Source organism: Colius striatus, chromosome 1, assembly GCF_028858725.1.
Source record: "Colius striatus isolate bColStr4 chromosome 1, bColStr4.1.hap1, whole genome shotgun sequence".
Classification (NCBI taxonomy): Eukaryota; Metazoa; Chordata; class Aves; order Coliiformes; family Coliidae; genus Colius; species Colius striatus.
In genome coordinates this window covers 129701222-129722702 of record NC_084759.1, presented here as the reverse complement: position 1 = coordinate 129722702, position 21481 = coordinate 129701222, and the positions used below count along the sequence as shown (strand labels likewise).

Genomic DNA, 21481 nt, shown 5'->3' with positions numbered 1-21481 from the left:
TCTGTCTAGCTGTGGTTGACTTGACCTAAGATCACTACTTGGGATCACTTTCTGTTGGGAAGCAGGTAGCTCTTTTTACATTACAAACCTTTCTAATGGACCGGTCTTCACTTGGACTCTGATCCTCCCACAGCACCAACCTGTCATGGCCCTGAGGGCGTTAAATAGCCTAATGCCTCTGACCAGAAATACCAGTGGCCTCTACCCACACCCAGGGGCATTATTTAAGCTCAGCACTCCAGGGGAGAGGTAGTTTTTAGTTCAACTGTAATTATATCTGCTTAGGGGTTTGCTTCATCATGCTTCCAACACCTGAATTGGTATCTTGACTTTGTCTCTGCCTTGTGAGCCTCCTATCTGACCACTGGACCTGGTCCTAACCTTGGCCTATGGTCGAACTTCCTAGCTTGATATTGGGCTTGCTTCATTTCTGTGGTGTTGCTTTGTAGTCTGGACTCTCGGTTGGATCTGTCTGTTTTTTCTGCATCTGTTTTGCTTGAGTGCTGTAGTATTGAGTCCTGACTGGGGAGGCACTACCTTGCTAGCTATGTTATCTCCATTAAGACTGGCCTCCCATGCCTTAGGGGTAATGGACAAAATCTGTAACACAAAAAATTCCACTTAAGGGAAAACTTTTTTACTGTAAGGGTAATGGAACACTGGAAGAGGCTGCCCACGGAGGTTTTGTGGAGTCTTCACTGGAGGTTTCCAAAACCCACCTGGGTGTGTCTCTGTGTGACCTGATCTAGGTAGACCTGCTTTGACAGGGAGGTTGGAGTAGATGTTCTTTAGAGGTCCCTTCTAGCCTCTAGCATTCTGTGATTTTGTGAACATCTGTGCCTTGCTGCATCCTGTTAAGCACTGAGTATGGTAACATGATGCATCTTGTGACAGAATTTTGAGTGGCAAAGAACTGTATTTGTGGAGGGATAAAAAAAAAATGCTGATCATGGGACTCTGCTGTATCTAGTTCTCAGTCTATTGGCACACTTATGTGAGCAGACAATGTGTCCTGGAACAGTTGTGTGTTCCTCCTCTTACTCTGAAGATCCATCTGGGGTGGGGTCCTTCCTGACAGCACAGGCCATAACTTACCTTGACACAACAAACATCTCTGCCTGATTGCAGTATTTGGTGAATATCTGTGCATTGGTTGTATGCAAGTCAGTACTTCGAAGCTTTCTTTTCAACCGTGTGGAACTCCATTTGTTGTGGTTTAGGCCCATCCAGGGACAAAAGACCATGATTACACTTAAGTACCACAGACTTAGGAACTACAGAAGGACAGAGAGGGCTTAATTACTACTTTTGGCTACTGAGCTTGGGGAAGAAAATGAAACTTAATTTAATCTGCCTCAAAACAGAACAAATAGAAATATCCAATGGAAAAATAATACAGAGTAGGGCAAATGATGGAAGTGCAACCAGTTCTGTAAGATAACCTTTCCCCCACCTATTCTCTCTTCCCAGGCTCAGAGTCCTGAGTCCAGTGTCAGCATTTTCTTTCCCCAGAAGCAGTGCCGGGGGCAGGGAATGAGTGGTGCAGTCAGTTCTTTCTTGATATCTCTTGCCAATTATCTCACTCCTGAGGTGAAATGCTCCTCACCAATCGTCCCTTGCTCCAGTTTGAGGTCTCTCACACACCAGGCAGCCCTGCATGGGCTGCTCCGAGGGGCCGCTGCAATCCCAGTTCATCTTCTCTGGTTTGGGGCTTAAACGGTTTACTGCCTCTGACTCAGAGTCTTCAAATCTCATTGCATTTGGCACGGGATCTCTACTTCTCGTGGCAGGTTAGAAGAATGTCTCTGGTCCAGCATTGCTCCTTCTGTCTTTTCCTAATTACAGGGTCTATGTGGTTGCCCCTATCTTGCCCTTCCCTTCCATCTCCTTATATGCACCTCAAGGTCCCGTCATTAAATAGTGATGGCAGAGGTGCCAGATAGGCCCAGCCAGGCTGGAGATGGGTCCAAACTTCAGAGCCAGGGGAAAGTCTGAGAACTTTGTACTGGGCCTGCACTGCAGCCCCCTCCTCCTGTTCATAGAATCATAGAATGATAGTGTTGGAAGGGACCCATCTAGTTGGAAGAGATCATCTAGTCCAACCCTCCCTGCAGAAGCAGGTTCAACTAGATCAGGTTGCACAGGAACGTGTCCAGGTAGGTCTTGAAAATCTCCAAGGAAGGAGACTCCACAACTCCTCTGGGCAGCCTGTTCCACTGCTCCCTCACAGTGAAAAAGTTTTTTCTTATGTTTAAGTGGAACTTTTTGTGTTGCAGCTTCATCCCATTACCCCTTGTCCTGTTGCTAGTTACTGTAGAAAAAAGGGACCATTTAGATATTTGTAAATGTTAGTAAGATCTCCCCTCAGTCTCCTCTTTTCTAGACTAAACATCTCCAGTTCCTGCAGCCTTTCCTCGTATGAAAGATGTTCCAGTCCCCTGATCATCTTGGTGGCCCTGCGCTGGACTCTCTCCAGAAGTTCCCTGTCCCTCTTGAACTGAGGAGCCCAGAACTGGGCACAGTATTCCAAGGCAGAGTAGAGGAGGAGAAGAACCTCCCTTGACCTGCTGGTTACACTCTTCTTCATGCATCCCAGGATGCCATCGGCCTTCTTGGCCAAGAGGGCACATTGCTGGCTTATATTTAGTTTATTATCAATCAGGACTCCCATGTCTCTCTCTGCAGAGCTGCTCTTCAGCAGTTTGACCCCCAGCCTGTACTGGTGCAGGGGGTTGTTCCTTCCCAGATGCAGGACTCTGCTCTTGTCCTCGTTGAACCTCCTGAGGTTTTTCTCTGCCCAAGACCCCAGCCGGTCAAGATCCCTCTAAATGGCAGCACAGCCTTCTGGGGAATCTGCCAGTCCTCCCACTTTGGTGTCATCAGCGAACTTGCTGAGGGTACACTCTGTCCCCTCATCGAGGTTGTTGATGGAGATGTTGAACAAGACTGACCCCAGAACTGACCCCTGAAGAACTCCACTGGTCACAGGCCTCCGACTCGATTCTGTGCCATTGGTCACCACCCTCTTGCTTTGTCATTCCGTCAGCTCTTGATCCACCTCACTGTTCACTCCTCCAATCCACACTGCCTGAGCTTTCTGATGAGGATGTAATGGAAGACAGTATGAAAAGCCTTGCTGAAGTCAAGGTAGATGACACCTGCTGCTCTCCCCTCATCTAGCCAGCCAGTTATACACTCATAGAAGGGTACCAGCTTGATCAAAAAGGATTTCCCCTTGGTGAATCCATCTTGATTCCCCTTGATAACCATCTTATCCTTCACATGTTCAGTGACAACATTCAGGATGAGTTGTTAGGTCACTTTTCCAGGGATAGAGGTGAGGCTGACTGGCCTGTAGTTTCCTGGGTCGTCCTTCCTGCCCTTTTTGAAGACTGGAGTGACGTTGGCCTTTCTCCAGTCCTGTTGCCAAGAAAAAGTAGCTCCTAGTAAACCCGTGACACCATTTTAAATGCAAAAGCAGAAAAAGTGCAAGTCTGTGGTTTCAAGCCCCCAAGGCCAGTTCTTGCAGTTTTGGGACTTTGGGTGCAGCCAGCTACAAGCTATGAGAACACTCATCTTGGGTCCAGGTTACTTGTTTCCTAATACTTCTCCACATTTTTTCTGTATTATCTCTACATTTAGAGGGATAAAAATCGTGATAGTGCAGTGAATGGTATATTTGTTTCTGGCCTAGGTAACTGTCACAACAATTGGTTATGGAGACAAAGTACCCCAGACATGGATTGGGAAGACAATTGCTTCCTGTTTTTCAGTATTTGCTATATCTTTCTTTGCTCTGCCAGCGGTAAGTAAAACTTGGATCACTTTATCAAAATGTCAGTGTAACTTGAGCTCACGAGCAGAGACTTTTAAATTAATGCCTTTGGTAGGAAATAATGGGGTTGGGTGTTGCTTCAAAATGTGCATGCACACATTCTGAAGTATATGTTTGTGTGTCTGCGCACATAAACGAATGAAACTACAGTATCTCTGTTGCAGTAATTTTAGTGAGACGGTGTTAGGAAGAAGGCCAGAATAATTTTCACTACTTGGAGAACTGAAGCTATTCTCTGATGTAAAGAGAGTTGTTTTAATCAATATGTCAGTGCTAGAGGAGAAGCTCCTTTTGCTTCTGCTATTTTATGATTATATAAGAACAACTTAGGGTGCTGCATTGAGGACCATTGCCATGAAGCAGAGGTCTAGGAAATTGAATCTGCTTTCTCATATGGTAATATAAAGCATCTTTGGGTTTTTTGGATCTTCAGGCAAATGAATGGGGAAAAAAAATAAACAGAATAATATCAAAACAATTAGAAAACAGAAAGTATTTCTTCAGTAACTATCAGTTTTAATAGAAATACTGAAATGATGAAACATATATTTGTCTTTGTTCTATTCACCTGTAAATCAAATTAGGTTATGGTTTTATTTGTGAGTAATTTTTTGGCAAAGAATTAAAAACAAGGGCAAAGAGTAGCTGTACATACATCAGTCATGTGACACTAGCATTTGCTTCTGCCTTTTATTGCATAGGGTTGCCTTTGGGGCATGAATGTTACCTACGGAGCATAGCAATAAACACATGATGTTTACTGAAGCTACGTGATGCCAATATCAACGTGTTCTATTTCAGATTTATTTGTTGGAATAACTAGAATTCTGTATCTCTGGATGTCTGAAAACTCTAAACTTTTCCAGGAAAGTCTTTTATAAAACATTTGTTTGTTTCATATACAAAATATTTGGTTTAGGCATATGAAGCCATATTGGAGGCTGACTAGTAATTTTGATTATATTTAGGGTATTCTGGGGTCTGGATTTGCCCTGAAAGTGCAGCAAAAGCAACGTCAGAAGCATTTCAACAGACAAATCCCAGCTGCAGCTTCTCTAATTCAGGTAAGGTCTCTAACAGCAAAATGCTTAGGAGAGTATTTGAGAGAGGGTGTGGTCTAGTTGTTGGAATACCAAGAATCATAGTTACTAGACTTTATAATAAGTGTCTAGGTTGTGTCTGCACTTCAGTCACTAGAGAGAATTAGATAATTGCCTGTCTCTCATCTTGTCAGTGAATATAAGAGGCTTTACTAGCCTTGTAGTCACAGGTGTAATGACACTAACAATGTGACAATTTGTAGAAACAATTTGTCAGATGCAACAATTTGGCAAAACAGGAAAAAAAAAAAAAAATCTTTGCTGTAACCTTTAATTCCTATAGTCCTTTCCATAATCCCATTTTGCATCTGCAAAATGCTGAGGTGAAGAATGTGTATGCATAAACATGTATACACTCACCTCAGTTTAGAAAAATGGTTGGTTTTGACGTTTTGAGGTTTTTTTTACTGTGGGCAGTGTTAGACTCCATCTCACAGGAATAATGAGATACAAAGATAACTTTGTGCTGAGTAAATGTTTCCTGGTATAACTTATACTTACCACAGTTACACAGAGGGAAGAGTGTATTTTACTAAGCACGGTGTTGTGTGGTATAGCACAGTGATTGCAGGTAGAGCCCTTGGCAGCATGTTTACCTTGATTGAAGATCTTACTACCAATTTGACTTGCAGTGAAATATGACTTACTTGTCCTTCAGGACAATAATGACTGCTTATTCACTGACATTATTTGGTTTGAGTTTCATTATAGACTTTGTGGCGGTGCTATGCAGCAGAGAAATCTTGCAGTTCTACAGCAACATGGAAGATCTATGTTATGTCACCAGTGCAAAATCCCAAAAAACCACCAGCGCCATCTAGCCCTAGTCTGCGAAAACAGGTAATGGAGAGTTGGCAGAGTTCCTTTCTGTTCTTGCTTTTAACTTGATTGGGATAACTTGCCAAAATCCATATGAAGTCTCCAAAGAATTTGGAGACCTGTAAGGCATTTATAATGAGACTTTTGATTTCCTCATGCCACAGCGAGATTAGTTTAGTTTTCCTTAAAATTTTCCTGAGGGACAAATATCTTTTAAGTGTACCCTGTTGGTATACCATTGTTTTATTCCCAAGTGAAGTCTTCTTTACCTTCTGAAACTGTAGTGTAAGTTAATGATGGCACTTTCCCATTTTATATTCGTTTTGCATAGTAGTTCATTTAAAAAAAAAAAAAAAAGAGAAAGCTAATTTAAAAACTTATGTTCACATTCAACATGTGGCTGGCAGTACCTGTACTTTCATTGCTCAAGGACTTCTCTCCATGTTACTTTTATTTGGGGCTATGTAGAAATTCCTAAGCTATGGCTGTAGTAAAGTGAAATAGTATTTGTCTACACAGATAGTATTGCTTAAACATAGCTAATACAGTTTCACTGACAAGTTTATCTAGCCTTCAGCACCCATTCTGGAAAGGTCCAAGTCTGCAGAAGGTCTAGCTCAGATACTCCAGTTTTCTGAAGTGATGGTAGAGGCCTGGTTTTATGTAGTGAAATCCCCACTGTTGCCTGCTATGCAACAGAGAACTGCATTATGATAGCACAGAGTATCTCAAAAGCTGTAAGGGACCCATAAGAATCATCCAGTCCAAACTCCCTGCTCCTTACAAGACTACTAGTTTAAAAAACGATCATAATTCTGAAAAAAAAGGACTTCCTTGTGAACTGTGAAACCTAATTTAATAATACAGTTCTTTCATCTGTTAAGAATGGATCATCTTTTGTCAAAGAACACTACTGTTTCATTTACCTAGTCTTTATTTTGAAGACTTAAATTGATCATATCTGGGAGTTTGGGTTGATAATAAACTAACCATGAGCCAGCAATGTGCCCTCGTGACCAGGCCAGTGGCATCCTGGGATGCATCAAGAAGAGTGTGGCCAGCAGGTCAGGGGAGGTTTTCCCTCTACTCTGCCCTGGTGAGGCCTCATCTGGAGTCTTGTGTCCAGTTCTGGAATCCCCAGCTCAAGAGGTACAGGGAACTTCTGGAGAGAGTCCAGTGTAGGGCAACCAAGATTATCAGGGGACGGGAGCATCTTTCTTATGAGGAAAGTGTGTGGGACCTGGACTGTTCAACTTGGAGGAGAGTGAGGGGGGACCCTGTTAATACAAGTATTTGAAAGGTATATGTTAAGGGGATAGGGCAACACTTTTTTTCTGAAATGTCCAGTGATCGGACAAGCGTTTATTTTTCAAAGAAAAGCTGGAACACAAAAAGTTCCAGTTAAGGAAAAAATTCTTTACTGTAAGAGTAATGGAGCCCTGTAACTGGCTGCTCAGGAGGATATGGAGTATCCTTCTCTGGAGGTTTTCAAAACCTGCCTGAATGTATTCCTGTGTGACCTGATCTAGGTGGACCTACTTGAGCAGAGGGGTTGTACTGGATAATCTTTAGAGGTTCCTTCCAACTCCTCCCATCCTGTGAATCTATGATCTTGTACATGTTGTAGATTTTGTTCTGTAGAGAATGCCTAGTTTCTTCTGTTGTGGGAGCCCATAATTTTTGCTTTTAGAAGTATTTTGAGGCACAGTAATGCATCCACTGTCTACAATAAATGTCCATTTCTACCCTTTTTCATGCCCATGTGATTAATTTTGAATATATTTTTGTTTAATTGCTACAGAGCTGGAAAGAAGAATGAGTTCCAACAGACTGAATGCAGATTTTATTAAAATGAGAATTGGTTTACTTAGACCAAGTAACATAATCTCATTTGTGAATATATTGAGCCCACAGTTGTTTATGTTGACATGTGCAAATACTCTTTTCCTCTAATTATACTCATCTCTGCAAATTCCTAGTGATCATATCAGAGACCACAGTATTTTGCAGAACTGAGTACAGTAATCCTTGTCAAAAAGTTACTGGAGCATCAGGCAAATTAAAATATGCCTCTTAACTCTGTTTCAGTTGTGCTAATAGTAGAACCAGGTGGACTAGAGCCAAAGGGTAGGTAGACATGAAGATGAAATAAATGCTATGTTATGAGATGTAGTATTTACACAGCTAGGTGGTGGCAGCATCCAGGAGGAAGGTAGCACAGGCCATGTAGTTGGCTGTTAATTGGTCATTTCCAATCACAAAGGCAGATGAAAACTAACTTTGTTTGGAACAAGATGAATCCAAATATTCCTGTTTTTTTTTCCTATGTATCAATTGTAAGATGTTTGTTAGGTTGCCTTAAGTTTCTAAAATCAGGAGAACCTCAACTTCAGAGAGAGATGGAAGGATTTATCTTCTCCTGATATGGATCATTAAACCTTTTTCACTAAAAGGTGAAATTTTCTTTGATGGAAAAGGCTGCACAGTGCACCTCATAATTCAAAGTCTATGGTTATGTTTAATTCAAGCTTTAGAAAGATTTTACAGCCAAGCTGTTGTATACTCAAGTAATTAGTATTTTGGGTGTTTTGATTGTTGGATCCATTTTGATAAAATTTACTTGAGACCTGATTTTCAGAATGTGCTAGACATCTTCTGAGAAATAAATTCTTGTGAGATTTAAGCTGATAATTCCTAATTAGACACTTGGAAAGCATTAACCAATTTCAATTGTATTCTTTTAAAAAAAAATACAACATCAAATGAGTTTACTGTATGAGGAAGTCTACATGTAGACTGGTTTTGATAGTATCTTCTAATATCATACCATTTCTATTACCACAGGCTCGAAGATACAAAAGAAAAGGGAAACTAGGCTGTGGTAGTGGTTCTGCACCTGTAATAAACCCAGGAGACAATGCCTTGTCTGTTCCACAGATCACTTATGATCACATTGATGAACAAGAAGACAAAAAAGATGTATCTTTCTACATTGATGAACCAGGAGGTACTTTACTTTCACTTATGTTCAGGGTAGCATTTTTTAAGAGAAAATGTTAAAGCAAATTAAACTGATCTAGAGAAAACTTCTGTGAAAGAATAATTTAAAACTAATCAATTAAACAAGATGCCTTAAACCAAGGACAATTACATAACAAAAACAGGGGGACAAAAATTAAAGGAAATCTTTAGAGTCATGTGGTGTGAATATCAAAAGAACTTTCTTTATTTACCAAACTTAACTCGATATCTTGGATAAATTTTTAATTCAGCTTTTTTGAATTATCACACGTGGAAAGCTTTCTTAAATCTACCCCACCTTTAAACTTTACCTCACACAGAAACCAAAGAAAAGAAAATAAAACAGGAAAAAGATATCTACTTTCTTACAACACTCCTTCAAATGTTGTGCAAATAAATTGTGATAGGAACAGCTAAATATTTTCATGCCTACATTAACCAAGAGATTTTGATAAGCAGGCTTTTTTTCTTGCTTCATTTAAAGTTCTGTGTGTTGCTATGTGACTGTTGCATTTCAACCTGTAAACTGGCTGAGTTTCACTGCTAAGATACTGCTATGTTTTAAATTTTTTTAAAATTAAGTTTATAGTGAAAATGTATGTGTGAAATACTATTGTTTACTATAAATTGAGATTTATTTTTGAAAGTAAATTTTTCCACCTTTGTGTTGATGTTTTTTTCTTTTTTTATGGGGTTGTAGAAACTTTTGTTAGTTCTGGGTTTGCTAGATCTTTAGCTCAAGGGAAGATTGTTTCCTCATAGGCTGAGAGATTATGTTGAGTATCTAGGGACATGCAAAGCCTTGTCAAGTTAACTGAGACATCTAAAGATGCCCTAGCCAAAGGTATGTGATGTGGTACTTTGTATGAGACTTTCCCCTGTCTTTGATAAACCTGCACATCAACTCTATATAAAATTGTTGCTCATTTATGCTGCTGAAGCTGATACAGTCTTTCAGCCTGGAATCTTGACATGATGATTTTTTAATAAAAAGTACTTTAAATATTTTTGCCCTGAGAGACAATTTGCAGTGTCTTCTGTATTGAACAAAATAAAAGATAGGAGTTTAATTGAGTCCCTCTGTACTTTAGAGAGTCACTAGATTATATTGTCAATGTAACCTATGTCATCCATACTAGTGAATTGGATGCAAAATAGTAGAGATCTGAGGCTTGTAACATATTGAGGCACGACTGTGAGGGTTAGGAGCATCTGGCTCCCATAGGGACTTAGAAACACCTTCAAGCCTCTGCTTCTTTCATGCAACTAATAGCCATGAATTGCCTTTGTGGGAGAAATTTGTCTTACACTGATGGAGGTTTTTATTATCCCTCATATTCTTCGTTATGTATGATAACCTTAATCTATCACTTTGAGTTCAGAATGCTTTTTGGTAGTATTTTAATTGCCGGTTGGCTTTCCAGTACTTTTATATGGTTCTGGGAAAGGAGATGGTGTGACCTATAAATAAAGTTGCTGCTTTAACTACACGTCTCTTAACAAAACATTGTGTTAATTTTCAGCACATTTATTTGAGCTTTGAAGCTTCCCTTGCTGTCCATGTAACAGTAGATTTTGCAGAGTGTATTTTGATATGGTGGTATCTGTTGGTAATGGACAGAAGGAACAAAGTGTTGTATAATGAAGACAGTTAAAATGTTGAGGACTATGTTGTCTGTGTTCACGCCTCTGCTGGTGCACATTTACTCTCTTAAGCTTTGTTCCTTGAGTATTTATAGCCTGAGCAAAGCTCTGTGCATTGGGGAAACATTGAAAAGATGAACCAGTATGACAGCTTGGTAACGGAGAAAAATGAAAGATTTTTTTTCATTTTTTTTAAAAAGGTTTCCAGCTTGTACTTTTATTACAGATGGTCTAATTTTTTCTTTCTCTGAGACACGGCATACCTATTATTCCCTTACCAATTAAGTTTTATCTATTTTTCATTTTATGTCAAGTTTTTCCTTATCCAGTATCAGGGATAAGTCACACTTCATTTTATTTTCTGATTTATTCCTTCTGTTGCAAAGCTTTCAGTAATGTAATTGGCTAACTCGATCACTCAGTTGCCTGAATATTCTTGACACCTCTCAAAAGTTTAAACCTGATTTCTCTCAGTGAAGTTCTCCTTGCCAGAATTAATAGTTTCTATTCTTGGGAGGAGGAAGTACTATGCTGCAAGTCTATAAACAGGGTAGGGTTTTTTTTCTTTTCAAAAGCTGAAAGTAGAAAAGGCAAAGAAAAAAATCAAAAAGGCAATTGAAAAGGGCCATGCCAGCTTCTATTTTAGTGTTGCTATAGTGGAATATTTTATTCACTGGTTGTGCCGACTGAATGTTTTACAGATGATGGCAACTTCAAGGTCCAACTAGGTCACTTTTATAGGCCTGACCTGTGAGAAGCAGAGAGGTTGCTTTAACAGCTCTTCAATTTTTCTGCTGTAGTCACATGTGAAAGAGACTGTAGAGAGATCTGAAAAAAAACCCCGCAAGTACAGGCAACAGAATAACAGCTCCACTAAGAAAATTCCTTGTTCTGTACAGAAATAGACTGAAATTAAGTTCATTTCCTTCATAAAGGATAGATCTACCTTAATTCAGAAACTGCATGCATGAGCATACGCTTATTTTTCCCCTGAAAATATGGTTTTCCTTAGGCTGTCTTATTCATGCATCCCTGTTCACCCAGCATCCTCTTGGCTTGCTTAAAACTTGCTTAGGAGGCATATATTTCAAAGCTAGGCAAAAATACAATACTATTCTATACAAAGAAGAGAAAAAAGACTTCTAAAGCCTTGTAGAAGGAAGAATTTCTTCACTGTGAGGCTGACAGAGCACTGGAACAGGCTGCCAAGGTGGGTTGTGGAGTCTCCTTCTTTGAGGACATTCAAAACCCACCTGGATGAGTTCATGTGTTACCTACTCTAAGTGGCCCTGCTCTGGCAGGGGGATTGGACTAGATGATAATTTGAGGTCCCTTCCAACCCTTAAGATTCTATGATTCTGTGATCAATGTTGAGTTTCTTACAAGGAGCTTCTGAGGGTACTGGGCTTATTTAGCCTAGAGAAAAGGAGACTGAGAGGAGATTTTACTGCTCTCTACAACTACCTGAAAGGCAGCCTCTGCTCCCAAGTAACATGTGATCGGTTGAGAGGAAATGACCTCAAGTTGTGCCAGGGGAAGTTTAGATGAGATCCTAGGAAACTTCTTCACTGAAGTGGTTATCAAGCATTGGAACAAACTGCTTAGGGAAGTGGTAGAGCCACCAACCCAGAAATCAGTTGCAAGGAATGTAGATGTGGTGCTTAGGGACATGGTTTGGTGGGACTTGACAGTGCTAAGTTTATAGCTGGACTCCTGTTGGAGTCCATTCCAACCTAAGTGGTTCTGTGGTTTTAACTCTTTGGCATGGGTACTAAAAATACTCATTGGATAGTGCATAATGTCCAACCTAAATTTGACATACCATGAATGATGGAAAGGTAAAGAGTGTTTTGCAATAATTGTTTCCTTGTTTGAAGTAAAACCTCTCAAAATCAATAATCTGTTTAGCTGTTCATTTTTAATTCCTTTCTAAGACAAACATGGATTTGAGAAAGAAAATTCTGGAAAATTACTGTGATGTGGATGATCGTCTACCGCAGTATATTCTTCCCGTGGATATTGTTTCTACTGAGGAACTCTATTATACTGAGTGTATGGTTTATATTTTGAATGTAGTGATTTCAAACTCTCAGTCATTTCATTGTCACCTGAGAGTGGTCTTGAAATTGATCTTTACCTGTACTTCTGTCATCAGGTTCTGTTCTCAGGATAAGACATGTATGAACTCTCTGACATTTTAATGTTCCTGTAAGCTTTAAAGAAGGCACTTAAGTATCAAGAAGGTAGTTACTTATGTGTGAGTGGCAGGTCATAAAGACTGATTGAAATAGAAGAAAAACAAGTAACATTTAAGTGTAACTGAAATATTTTACATACACTTGAGTTTCATTTTCAAATAACAGCTATTCACTGCTATGTATGGTTCTCAAAATGAACTGAATAGCTATTTCATAGTGCTTTTTATTAAGGAGGAAAAAAAGTTACAAAAATGAGTAAGTTTTTGGACCTTGAAGGTCAGCCTCCTGGAATATCTCCAGCAGATGGAATATATAACTCCCTGTCAGTTATTGTAGGTTGTATACACAACTCATTATGGTAAAATTTGTCAAAGACTCTCACAGTGATAAATCTCTACTGGGGTAAGCCCAAAACTCCCTATTTATCACTGAGCTTTTCTGTTTGCTTTTTGAAGTTTCTTGCACGCTGACATATTCATCCCTCCCCCACTCCTTAAAGCACAACTGCAGAATAGCAACATTTTGCCAGGAAAGGGGAGAGAACTGTAATTTTCTATGACCCCAGAATACCTTTGTGAATCCCCTTAAATAAAAGTGTGTAATAGTGTTGGTTTACTCTGTCTCTAATGCTAGTGTGGATGCTGACATTCCAGAATTCACCTATCTGGTAATGGATTGGTTGTTCCTGGAAAATGATTGCCAGTTCCACTGGGGAAAAGGGGCTGCTTTCCCTCAGTGGTATAGATGGATTACAATCTGCAGTACATATAAAGAAGCAAACATTTTAAATGAAGTGGATTCATAGATTTCAGTGCTGTCAAGCTGAGTGAAAGGTGAGAAAAAACATGTGGCTAAAATTAACAGAATAACACAAATGTCAAAGCTTTTGAGGGTCTGCATAACTGTCAGTAAATAGGAAAAACATAAATATAAAGCTAGGCTTCAAATTAGAAAGAGAGTATCCAGACACTATGCTTCTGAAAAATGTCATACTGGTGACAATCTACATTCAGCATAGGGCTGTTTATCTTCTAAATTTGTCAGTCAGTTCAGGACCTATAGGTACTAATAGTACTCGCCTGTAAGTAAGAATTGTGGGAACATACCTGTATGCCTCTACTGGAAAATTTTCAGTGTTTGCTATTTCAGCACTAGTTGTCCTGAGTGAGAGCTTTCAGTCATTTCTGTGGTTTGTCTTGCATGACCAAAGCGGATGGTAGAGCTGGTGTGGGGGAGGTGGAAGGGCAGATGGAGGCTGGGAGGAAGAAAACATCTTCCTCTGCCAAATTCATTCTTACTTCTGATTAAATCTGGCAGCTTTTGAGGATTAAAAAATTCTTTTTGTGTTACATTTATGCAACTCTCTGCTCTGCCTGATTTAAGACCTGAGTTTCAATCACTGATCACCTTGGACTTCAGCAGAGACTTTGTACCAGATAGACTCAGAGACCATGGGAATTCATAGTGAGAGAAGGTGTTTGTAGCTCCCTCAAACTTCTTCTGATTAGTAATATCAATAATAGTGAGTGTAGACTTTTTTCTCTGCAAAACATTTTTGTATCATCTAAGACAGTACATTTAGATGAAACTAATAATCTAACTAACTTCAGTTTGATGTAAAACTGAATTTAGCCATTCAGTAGCAAAAGAAAATTTCTCTGAATTATAGGGAGACTTATGTTGATGTTTCCTTAGGACAATTACATGGTGAATGAGAAGTTTGTGTTATAGATTTAAACTGAAATGAACAACAGAGATCCTATCCACCATGGAGTAGTGTCAGTCGTGTTTCTGGTAAAGCTGACTATTAGAACTGTAAAAAAACCACACTATCAGTACAGAGGTGGGAAAAAAAGAGTTGCAAAGGAGGGCACAATTCAGATCAGGATTTTTTTGTTGCTGAAACTATTTCAGATAATTGTTAAAACCTTAAAAATCTAGAAAATTGGAGAAAACAAATACTGTATTTAAGTCAATGTGTTGACTTAAAAAGCTGCTTTTGATTTACTTCAAAGTGAAATTAAATTGACCTAATAAATTATCTTGGTTTTGGTGAGCTGTTTCGTGGTAGTGATTTGGCCCTGATAACTTTCACTCTTGGATCCAGAATCTACATTGTGATAACTTGCTATGTAAGTTTCTGGGCAGGAGAAAGAAGGAAGAAAATTCAAGACACTGTCATAGTGGTGTCAAGGGAGAATTTAGTTGTTAGCTATAAATACAGGAAATAGTTTTTTCTTTGGTTATGTATAAACAGTGAGCAGAATCTTCTCATGATATAGGACCTTATGGGGCTTTCCTGACATCTGTCTGATGGAATGTAGTAGAAAAAACTACAATTTGTCTAGTTCTTCAGTAGCTTTAGTGCCAAAGGTGGAGAGTGAAAGTGGAGGAGAGATAGTTCTGATTTTGAGTTGTAATGCTAGGGATTTGATTGAAAATATGAAAGAAGTGTTGGAGAGTAACCATAAAATGCCAGATTTAGCCAGCCTTGAGAAGAAGAGAGAAGTAAAATAAAGTTACTGAACTTCAAGAATGAAACTGAGAGTTAACAGATAAGGTAGTAGGAAACAAGACTAAGAAGTGTTACACCTCAAGTCCTCTTTATAAGCAAGAGGAAGCACACTTTATAAGAGTAAACCTAGAGTTTAGTGCCAATATAACTGAAATCTAGAGATCTAATCACTATTAGTCCACATATAATTGTTACTAAAAAATCAAATGCAATTTTTGTATATTTACAAAGTTGTAATAATAGTAAAAATACAATTAAAACTGAAACACATAATTCTGAATATCTCACTGCTCTCCTGGTATTAATGCTCCTCTGGGTCCTAAGGTTTCACTTGCTGCAGGAGAAGAAGAGGAAGTGGTATGATGAACTGTTGATATCTGGTGTTCTTCACAGGGAAGAGAATGATGTTTAGGGTTATAGTTTTTTGTTCCTCTCATGGGATCCATGTGGGGCAGTTATAAATGTTTCCTAACATGCTTTTATGTATTTATTCAATGGTGTGCAGTTCCAGGTTTCATCTGAATTTATGGTTTATATTCCCCTTTATGTATGTAAGATACTAATTCTTTCTTCTCTGTATTCTTAAAACCAGTTTTGTCCTGCTACAGAACTGTATTTTTCTTTAACTGATCATTAGTGAATTGTTTATAGCTGTGGTGTCTACAATGCCAAACCTGTGCCTCAGCTCTTATCTCATGCCTGTACTCCTATGCACTGCATCCTGTGTTTCTACTTCTCAAGGCCTCTGATATTCTACCCAGCTTGTATTTCTATGAACTATAACCACTGTTACTACTATAGATATGAAACTGTGGTTCTTCAACACAAAGATAAGCAAAAGTAAAACAAGCTAGATATAGACACCTGGTCAATTAGAGAAACTTTTGTCACAGCTAAATCAAAGTAATGACAGTAAAAACTGGGACACAGCAGGCCTGAGAAGCCTCATTCCCTAAGTCTTGCAAACTTGGTACAGAGCTTTGTCCCTGTTACTAGTAGGACAAAACAGAAGAATTCAGAAGTCATGGTATTCCTTAGTGACTTCACAGGAGTATCCAAACTGTCACTTTTCTAATATGTAGGAAAGATAGGAGTAATTTCAGTAAATTCTGAGGGTTTTTTTTAATGACTGAACTTGAGATGAAAATCATGCAGAATGAAAGTTTGGCCCAATTTTTAAACTTAAAGTGTAAAGGCAGTAATAATGTCAGGAAATACCTAAAGCTTTTTCCTTTTCACCACAAGTTAACACTGAAATTGCTAAAACTGACACTACAAATTGTGTCACTTGCTATTATTTGGCTAAAGATTCAGTGAGGAGCAAATCAAGTCAGAACAGAAGAGAAAGGATTGGGAAAGATACACTAAAGTCAAGTCCCTTTAGTTATCTGGACTTACAAAGTAAACAGCTGAGGATCAAGAGAGTGATCAGAAACAACCTGAGAGCCACTCAGAGGACTGATAGGAGGCTAATGAGGTGCATGAGTCTATAAAAGGGTACGCAATGCATGCTTTGAAATGGAGGGAAAGTGACTTTCCTAGAAGAAAGTTGAGGTAGTCAAACTATTTGTGGAAAAAAAAAAAAAAAGGAAAAAACAACCAAAAAAATCACAAACAAATCTGAAAGTAAGAAGGCAAGTAAGAGTGAACATGAATTGGTTGAGAGCAAACACATAAAATCACAGTGTTTTTCTGTGAAGAGTCAAAGTGATTTGCAGATAGGAGAGAGGCAGAAAACAATTTACATACTGATTTTAGTCTCTCTTTCCTGTCTTATCCTTATATGTACATAAACACAGTATTTGAATGATGGCCTAGAAAATTAGGCTACTATAAGACTGATGAAGTCTTGTTAGAGTATGATAGTTAACAAAATACTTCCCAATGGTTCACTGTTTAACTGAGAAATGGATTTAGATAGGTTTCTGAGACACATACAATCAGATAAGTCCAGGTAAAGAACTAGAGTGGAATTTTTATTCAATATGCAGTTGATATCAACTCAGTGGCTGAGAATACATTGGAAGACAGCTTCTGGGCCTGTAAGTCTGTCACAGTGGCAGCATGTGCTCATGCAACTGTCTCCTCTCGTATGTTCCCCTGTTATTCCTCTTTCTTCCTAATTCACTGCAGTGATCTGTCTTCATACTTTTGATATCAAGTACAAAGACAGTTGCTTGATCTGATCTCTGATCTGTTATTCAGCTGTTTGTGGTACACGATGCCACAGTGCATAGCATTGTGGAATGCACTGTGCTGAAATGAGCCTTGTAGTCAGAGCCTTTTCCAGTACAGCATAGCACTACAGCACTTGCCCTTCTTGAGGGTTATGCCATCCATTATTTTTGGGAAGTGAGAGCAACCTTTGATGCAAGGGTGGGTGAAGGCATTTTTTTCTGAGAAAGTTTCCCTTTTTATGGAGTGTTGGTTGGAATCTGGTTAAGACCACAATTTTCTAATTCTGTTTTAATTAGTCAAGTAACACCATATTAAAAATTATAATGGAGATTGTGCATCAAGGAATTTAGGAAACTAAATGTATAAATGAATGTTACCCTGTTAAACAGTCTATGAAACTAACCTTTAAAAGCACAGATAAATATGCCCTACAAAATTCAGATATTTCTCACCACTGCTTCTTTAGAATCTCATATTTTTGTTACACGAAGATGTGTGGTAGCAGCAGTGAGGTAGCAGCAGTCTCATTCCAGTGAAGCCCAGAATATATGATCTAACATGTCAAAGAACGGACTTTAAACAACAGTAACTTAATTTCAAAATGCAGCTTACATATCCATGTGATCTAATGAATGAGAAAAGGGAAAGGGGAAGAGTGGTAAAACGTTTTTGCATTTCCCCCACTTTTTTTATCTTGTGTGTATGTACTGGTTTCATAAAAAGCCAAGCCAGCTTTTGCCACAAACTCTTTCCACAAAAGCAAAGGCAGCTAGGGACTGTTAAAACGAGAATGGAAGATAATGACAAAGCTCCAGTACGTCGTAGTGGGCTGTTAGACTGCAATGGGAACCCTGTTTGTTGTTGATGCTGTATGTAAAAGGCTTGCCTACTGTTGAGGAAGGAACACTGCATGAGTCAGTGTTCCTGGATTCTATTTCTAGCTCTGTTACTGATTTGCTATGTGACCTTGAGCAGACAACTAACTCACTGTTCTTCAGTTGCGTCATCTGTTAAATGAATATAAGTCCTGTCTCTGTCACAGAGATATTGTGAGTCCTAATTGTTTATGAAGTGTTTTTAGACTGACACAGCATTACAGAAGTGAAGAATGCTATTAGTCAGTGAAGTATTAAACATAGGCCTATGAGTTTGTTTATTGTTAGCATAAACAAGGAGGAGTGGTAAACAGTAATGTCAGCTTTTGCAAGAAGAGAAACTGATTTTTGCAGAAAATGTAGTCAATGATCTGTGAGGAAAATAAGATGTGATTTAATCCAGAATGTGAAACTTGTTTTGAACCACAAAAATTTGTTCTTTCTGATGAGAATGACTAAACATTATTGTAGCAGATTAGAGTATCATGTTAAAGGAAGAAAAAGGCTTTTTAAACTGGTTTGACTTTAATGGCAGAGCAGTATATATACTTTTACTTCTCCTTTAAATATACTTTTTGTCCTGAATATCTGAGTTAACATGGCTTAAAAACCAGGTATTTTACATATTTTTACCTTTCACATCAGCTGGGAAAGCTGAGAAGATTCCTAGTTCTTTGCCAGAGTGTAGGAGTGTATGGGGGGGGTGAGTGGTGTGTGTATATATATATATATATATTATATATATATATTTATGTAACTCTGACCATTACTTAAAGAAATGGATTAGAAAAAAAATCAAGCATTCTTCTTGATTTTGCCACCTGTTTAGATACCCAGGTGTTAACCATTTCCTAAACACTTCTAGCTTGCTTGATATGTCTCTTTACATAGCATGCATTGCAGTCTAATAGATGCTAGTTCGAAAATATTTTTGGTATACAGGGATTCATAGTACTCTTTCCCAGTTTTCCCAAATACATCCATGGGAACCTTTGGTTTTAATTTTGTGTTTTGGAAATTCTTCTGTGCACCACCTGGATTAAGTACTGTGATGGAAAATCTGGCCTGTCAACTTGCTTAAAGATACATTCATAAGGGACTTTTATGCTTTTTTGTTTGTCTAATTCTATCAGATGTTAGAAAACCTCTTAAGTCTGAGTATAAATAGGAAAGAAGACTGAGAAATAAAGCTTTATTTCAACCTCTTTACATGGCAAAAACTGATACATTTCAGTCAATAATGTTTGGGTTTTGCAAGTAAAGGTTCAGGAAGTCTTTGGAGGGCTAGCTAGACAATCCACACATGTTGCACTCTTCTTATCCTTTGTCCTGTTTGAAAAGAAGTGATGGGTCATTAGGGTATTACATTAAGCCATGATGTGGTCTACTGACACTTTAACATTTTCCTGGTTTAGTTCTACTTACTTCAGTAGAAACTAATATATGTAATCAAAATGGCTGTGTCTTAGGGATGTACAAAATCGAGACATTCTAAAGAGAGATGTATTTTAATTTTTGTTAATTATTGAGCCTCTTTCTCTTCTGTTTAAGATGTGACAGGCTGAAGCTAAAAAGAATTAATTGCTCTGAAGACTGCCTACAGTCTCCGTTAATCATGAAAACCTAGGGAAATAGGTGCTACACCTTGTACCAGTTAGGGTTAGTCAGAACTCTAAGAGTATCTTTCATGACTGTAAAAAAGAAAAGCAGTTGCTTGTCATTTACTTAACCTTGTTTGGTCTGAATTTAATCAGTGGAAAGCACCTGGAACTGATTCCCTTTCAATTTCAAGTGTTCGGTAATCTGCTGTGTACCTACAACTGGTGCACCTTTAACATCAGAATATTTGGCTAAACAATCTTTTGCAATATTGTTATCTTTTGGAAAGAGAAGAGGAAGCAACAGTAATTTCCTAATGAGCAAACATTTGCAATGTTCTTTATAGGTTATGTTATTTATTGATTTTTGTGCATCTGTTGTATGAAATCTATTGACTAGAGTTAATAAATTTCTAAAGTAAGACGGCTTATTTGATTAGTTAAAATTAGGCCAAACACTGACCTCATTAGCATTGCTTGACTACAACTGATGAAATATTTTGACCTTGTAACTTTTTTTGATAGAACATGATGTTGAATTATGAGTAAACTTGGAGGATGTAAAAAGCCTATGATGTATGACTGGTTTTGCTTAAAATTCTTAGTCTTTCTTATAGAATTAGGATATTGGGCTTCTATTATGAGCTACCGACGACTGCTTTTCAGATGATTTTTCTGTTAAATAAAATAAAGAAATCACTGACAAGGATAGTAATACTGCATAACATACTAGCCATTGTTAAAAAGCAACTCAGTAGAAGACATATGGGAAAATATCATACATTTCAGCAATGTTTTATGTGGACAATACCTTCCTTATTTACAAGGGAAGCTGTCAAAACTGGAATATATATTCTTTTTCAATGTAATTTCTGTTCATTTGAAGAAAACATATTTAAATCAACCTGCCTGGAAAGCGTAAGTGAGAAAATGTATCTCCGGGAAAGGCCTTTATTCCTTTGTGTTCTGCAGAGAAATTTGCAGGGAATATCCCAGCTGACTTGGCAATAACCATTGTGAAAATTCCTCTAGGGGCAGAGCCCACAGAGGTGAGGGGTAAAAGTGCAAACTACTTTGGATATTACTTCCTCTCTGTTTTACCTCCTCTGTTAGCGAACTTCCACACTAATATGGATAAGACTCCTATATGGCACTCTTCTGTCTTGTATTATGAAAAAATATGGATGTGATCAGTGCTACCCAATGCAACAGAAAAGTATCAAGCAACATTGGCTTTTAAAATTATGTACTATTTTAATATTGTATTATTTCTGTACTGAGAATCTTCCAGCAGCACCATCCATCATCAAGAAAAAAACTCCTAGGTCTCCTCTTTTTCATTCTTGCATTAGACTATAGCATGTGCTCTCACCAACAAGAGAATTGTTTGTAGTTGGCATGGACTTAGAAACTCCTTTGCAAAAGGAGAATATTTTTTTTTAATTTTATTTTAAAATGAATTATGGGGAAAGCATCTGTAATAAAATTCTGATAACTGATTCCAGGAATTCTGGCTTGCACACAACCTGATCCTAAAACTGCCTCATGGGTATGTAAACTGTGGCTGTGTTCTGACCCTTTGGATCCATTTGTGTTTCTTTAAGTATTATATTATGCTGAGTTCTGAGAACTTGATTCCAGTCTTCTAAAAAAAAAATCTTAAGCAGTATAATGCCAGTGTTTGTAGCTAGTGGCTTT

General features: G+C 38.3%; 1 protein-coding gene across 3 annotated transcripts in view; it reads left to right on the top strand.

The window, feature by feature from the left end:
• LOC104563132 (potassium voltage-gated channel subfamily KQT member 1) overlaps positions 1 to 21481 on the top strand; it is a 505426-nt gene that overhangs the window by 76145 nt on the left and 407800 nt on the right. For all 3 annotated transcript variants that reach the window (XM_061988799.1, XM_061988797.1, XM_061988798.1), the window contains 4 exons: positions 3695 to 3805; positions 4804 to 4899; positions 5647 to 5775; positions 8599 to 8761. In XM_061988799.1, the coding sequence (XP_061844783.1) occupies positions 3695 to 3805; positions 4804 to 4899; positions 5647 to 5775; positions 8599 to 8761 (499 nt within the window). The remainder of the gene's footprint in view (positions 1 to 3694; positions 3806 to 4803; positions 4900 to 5646; positions 5776 to 8598; positions 8762 to 21481) is intronic.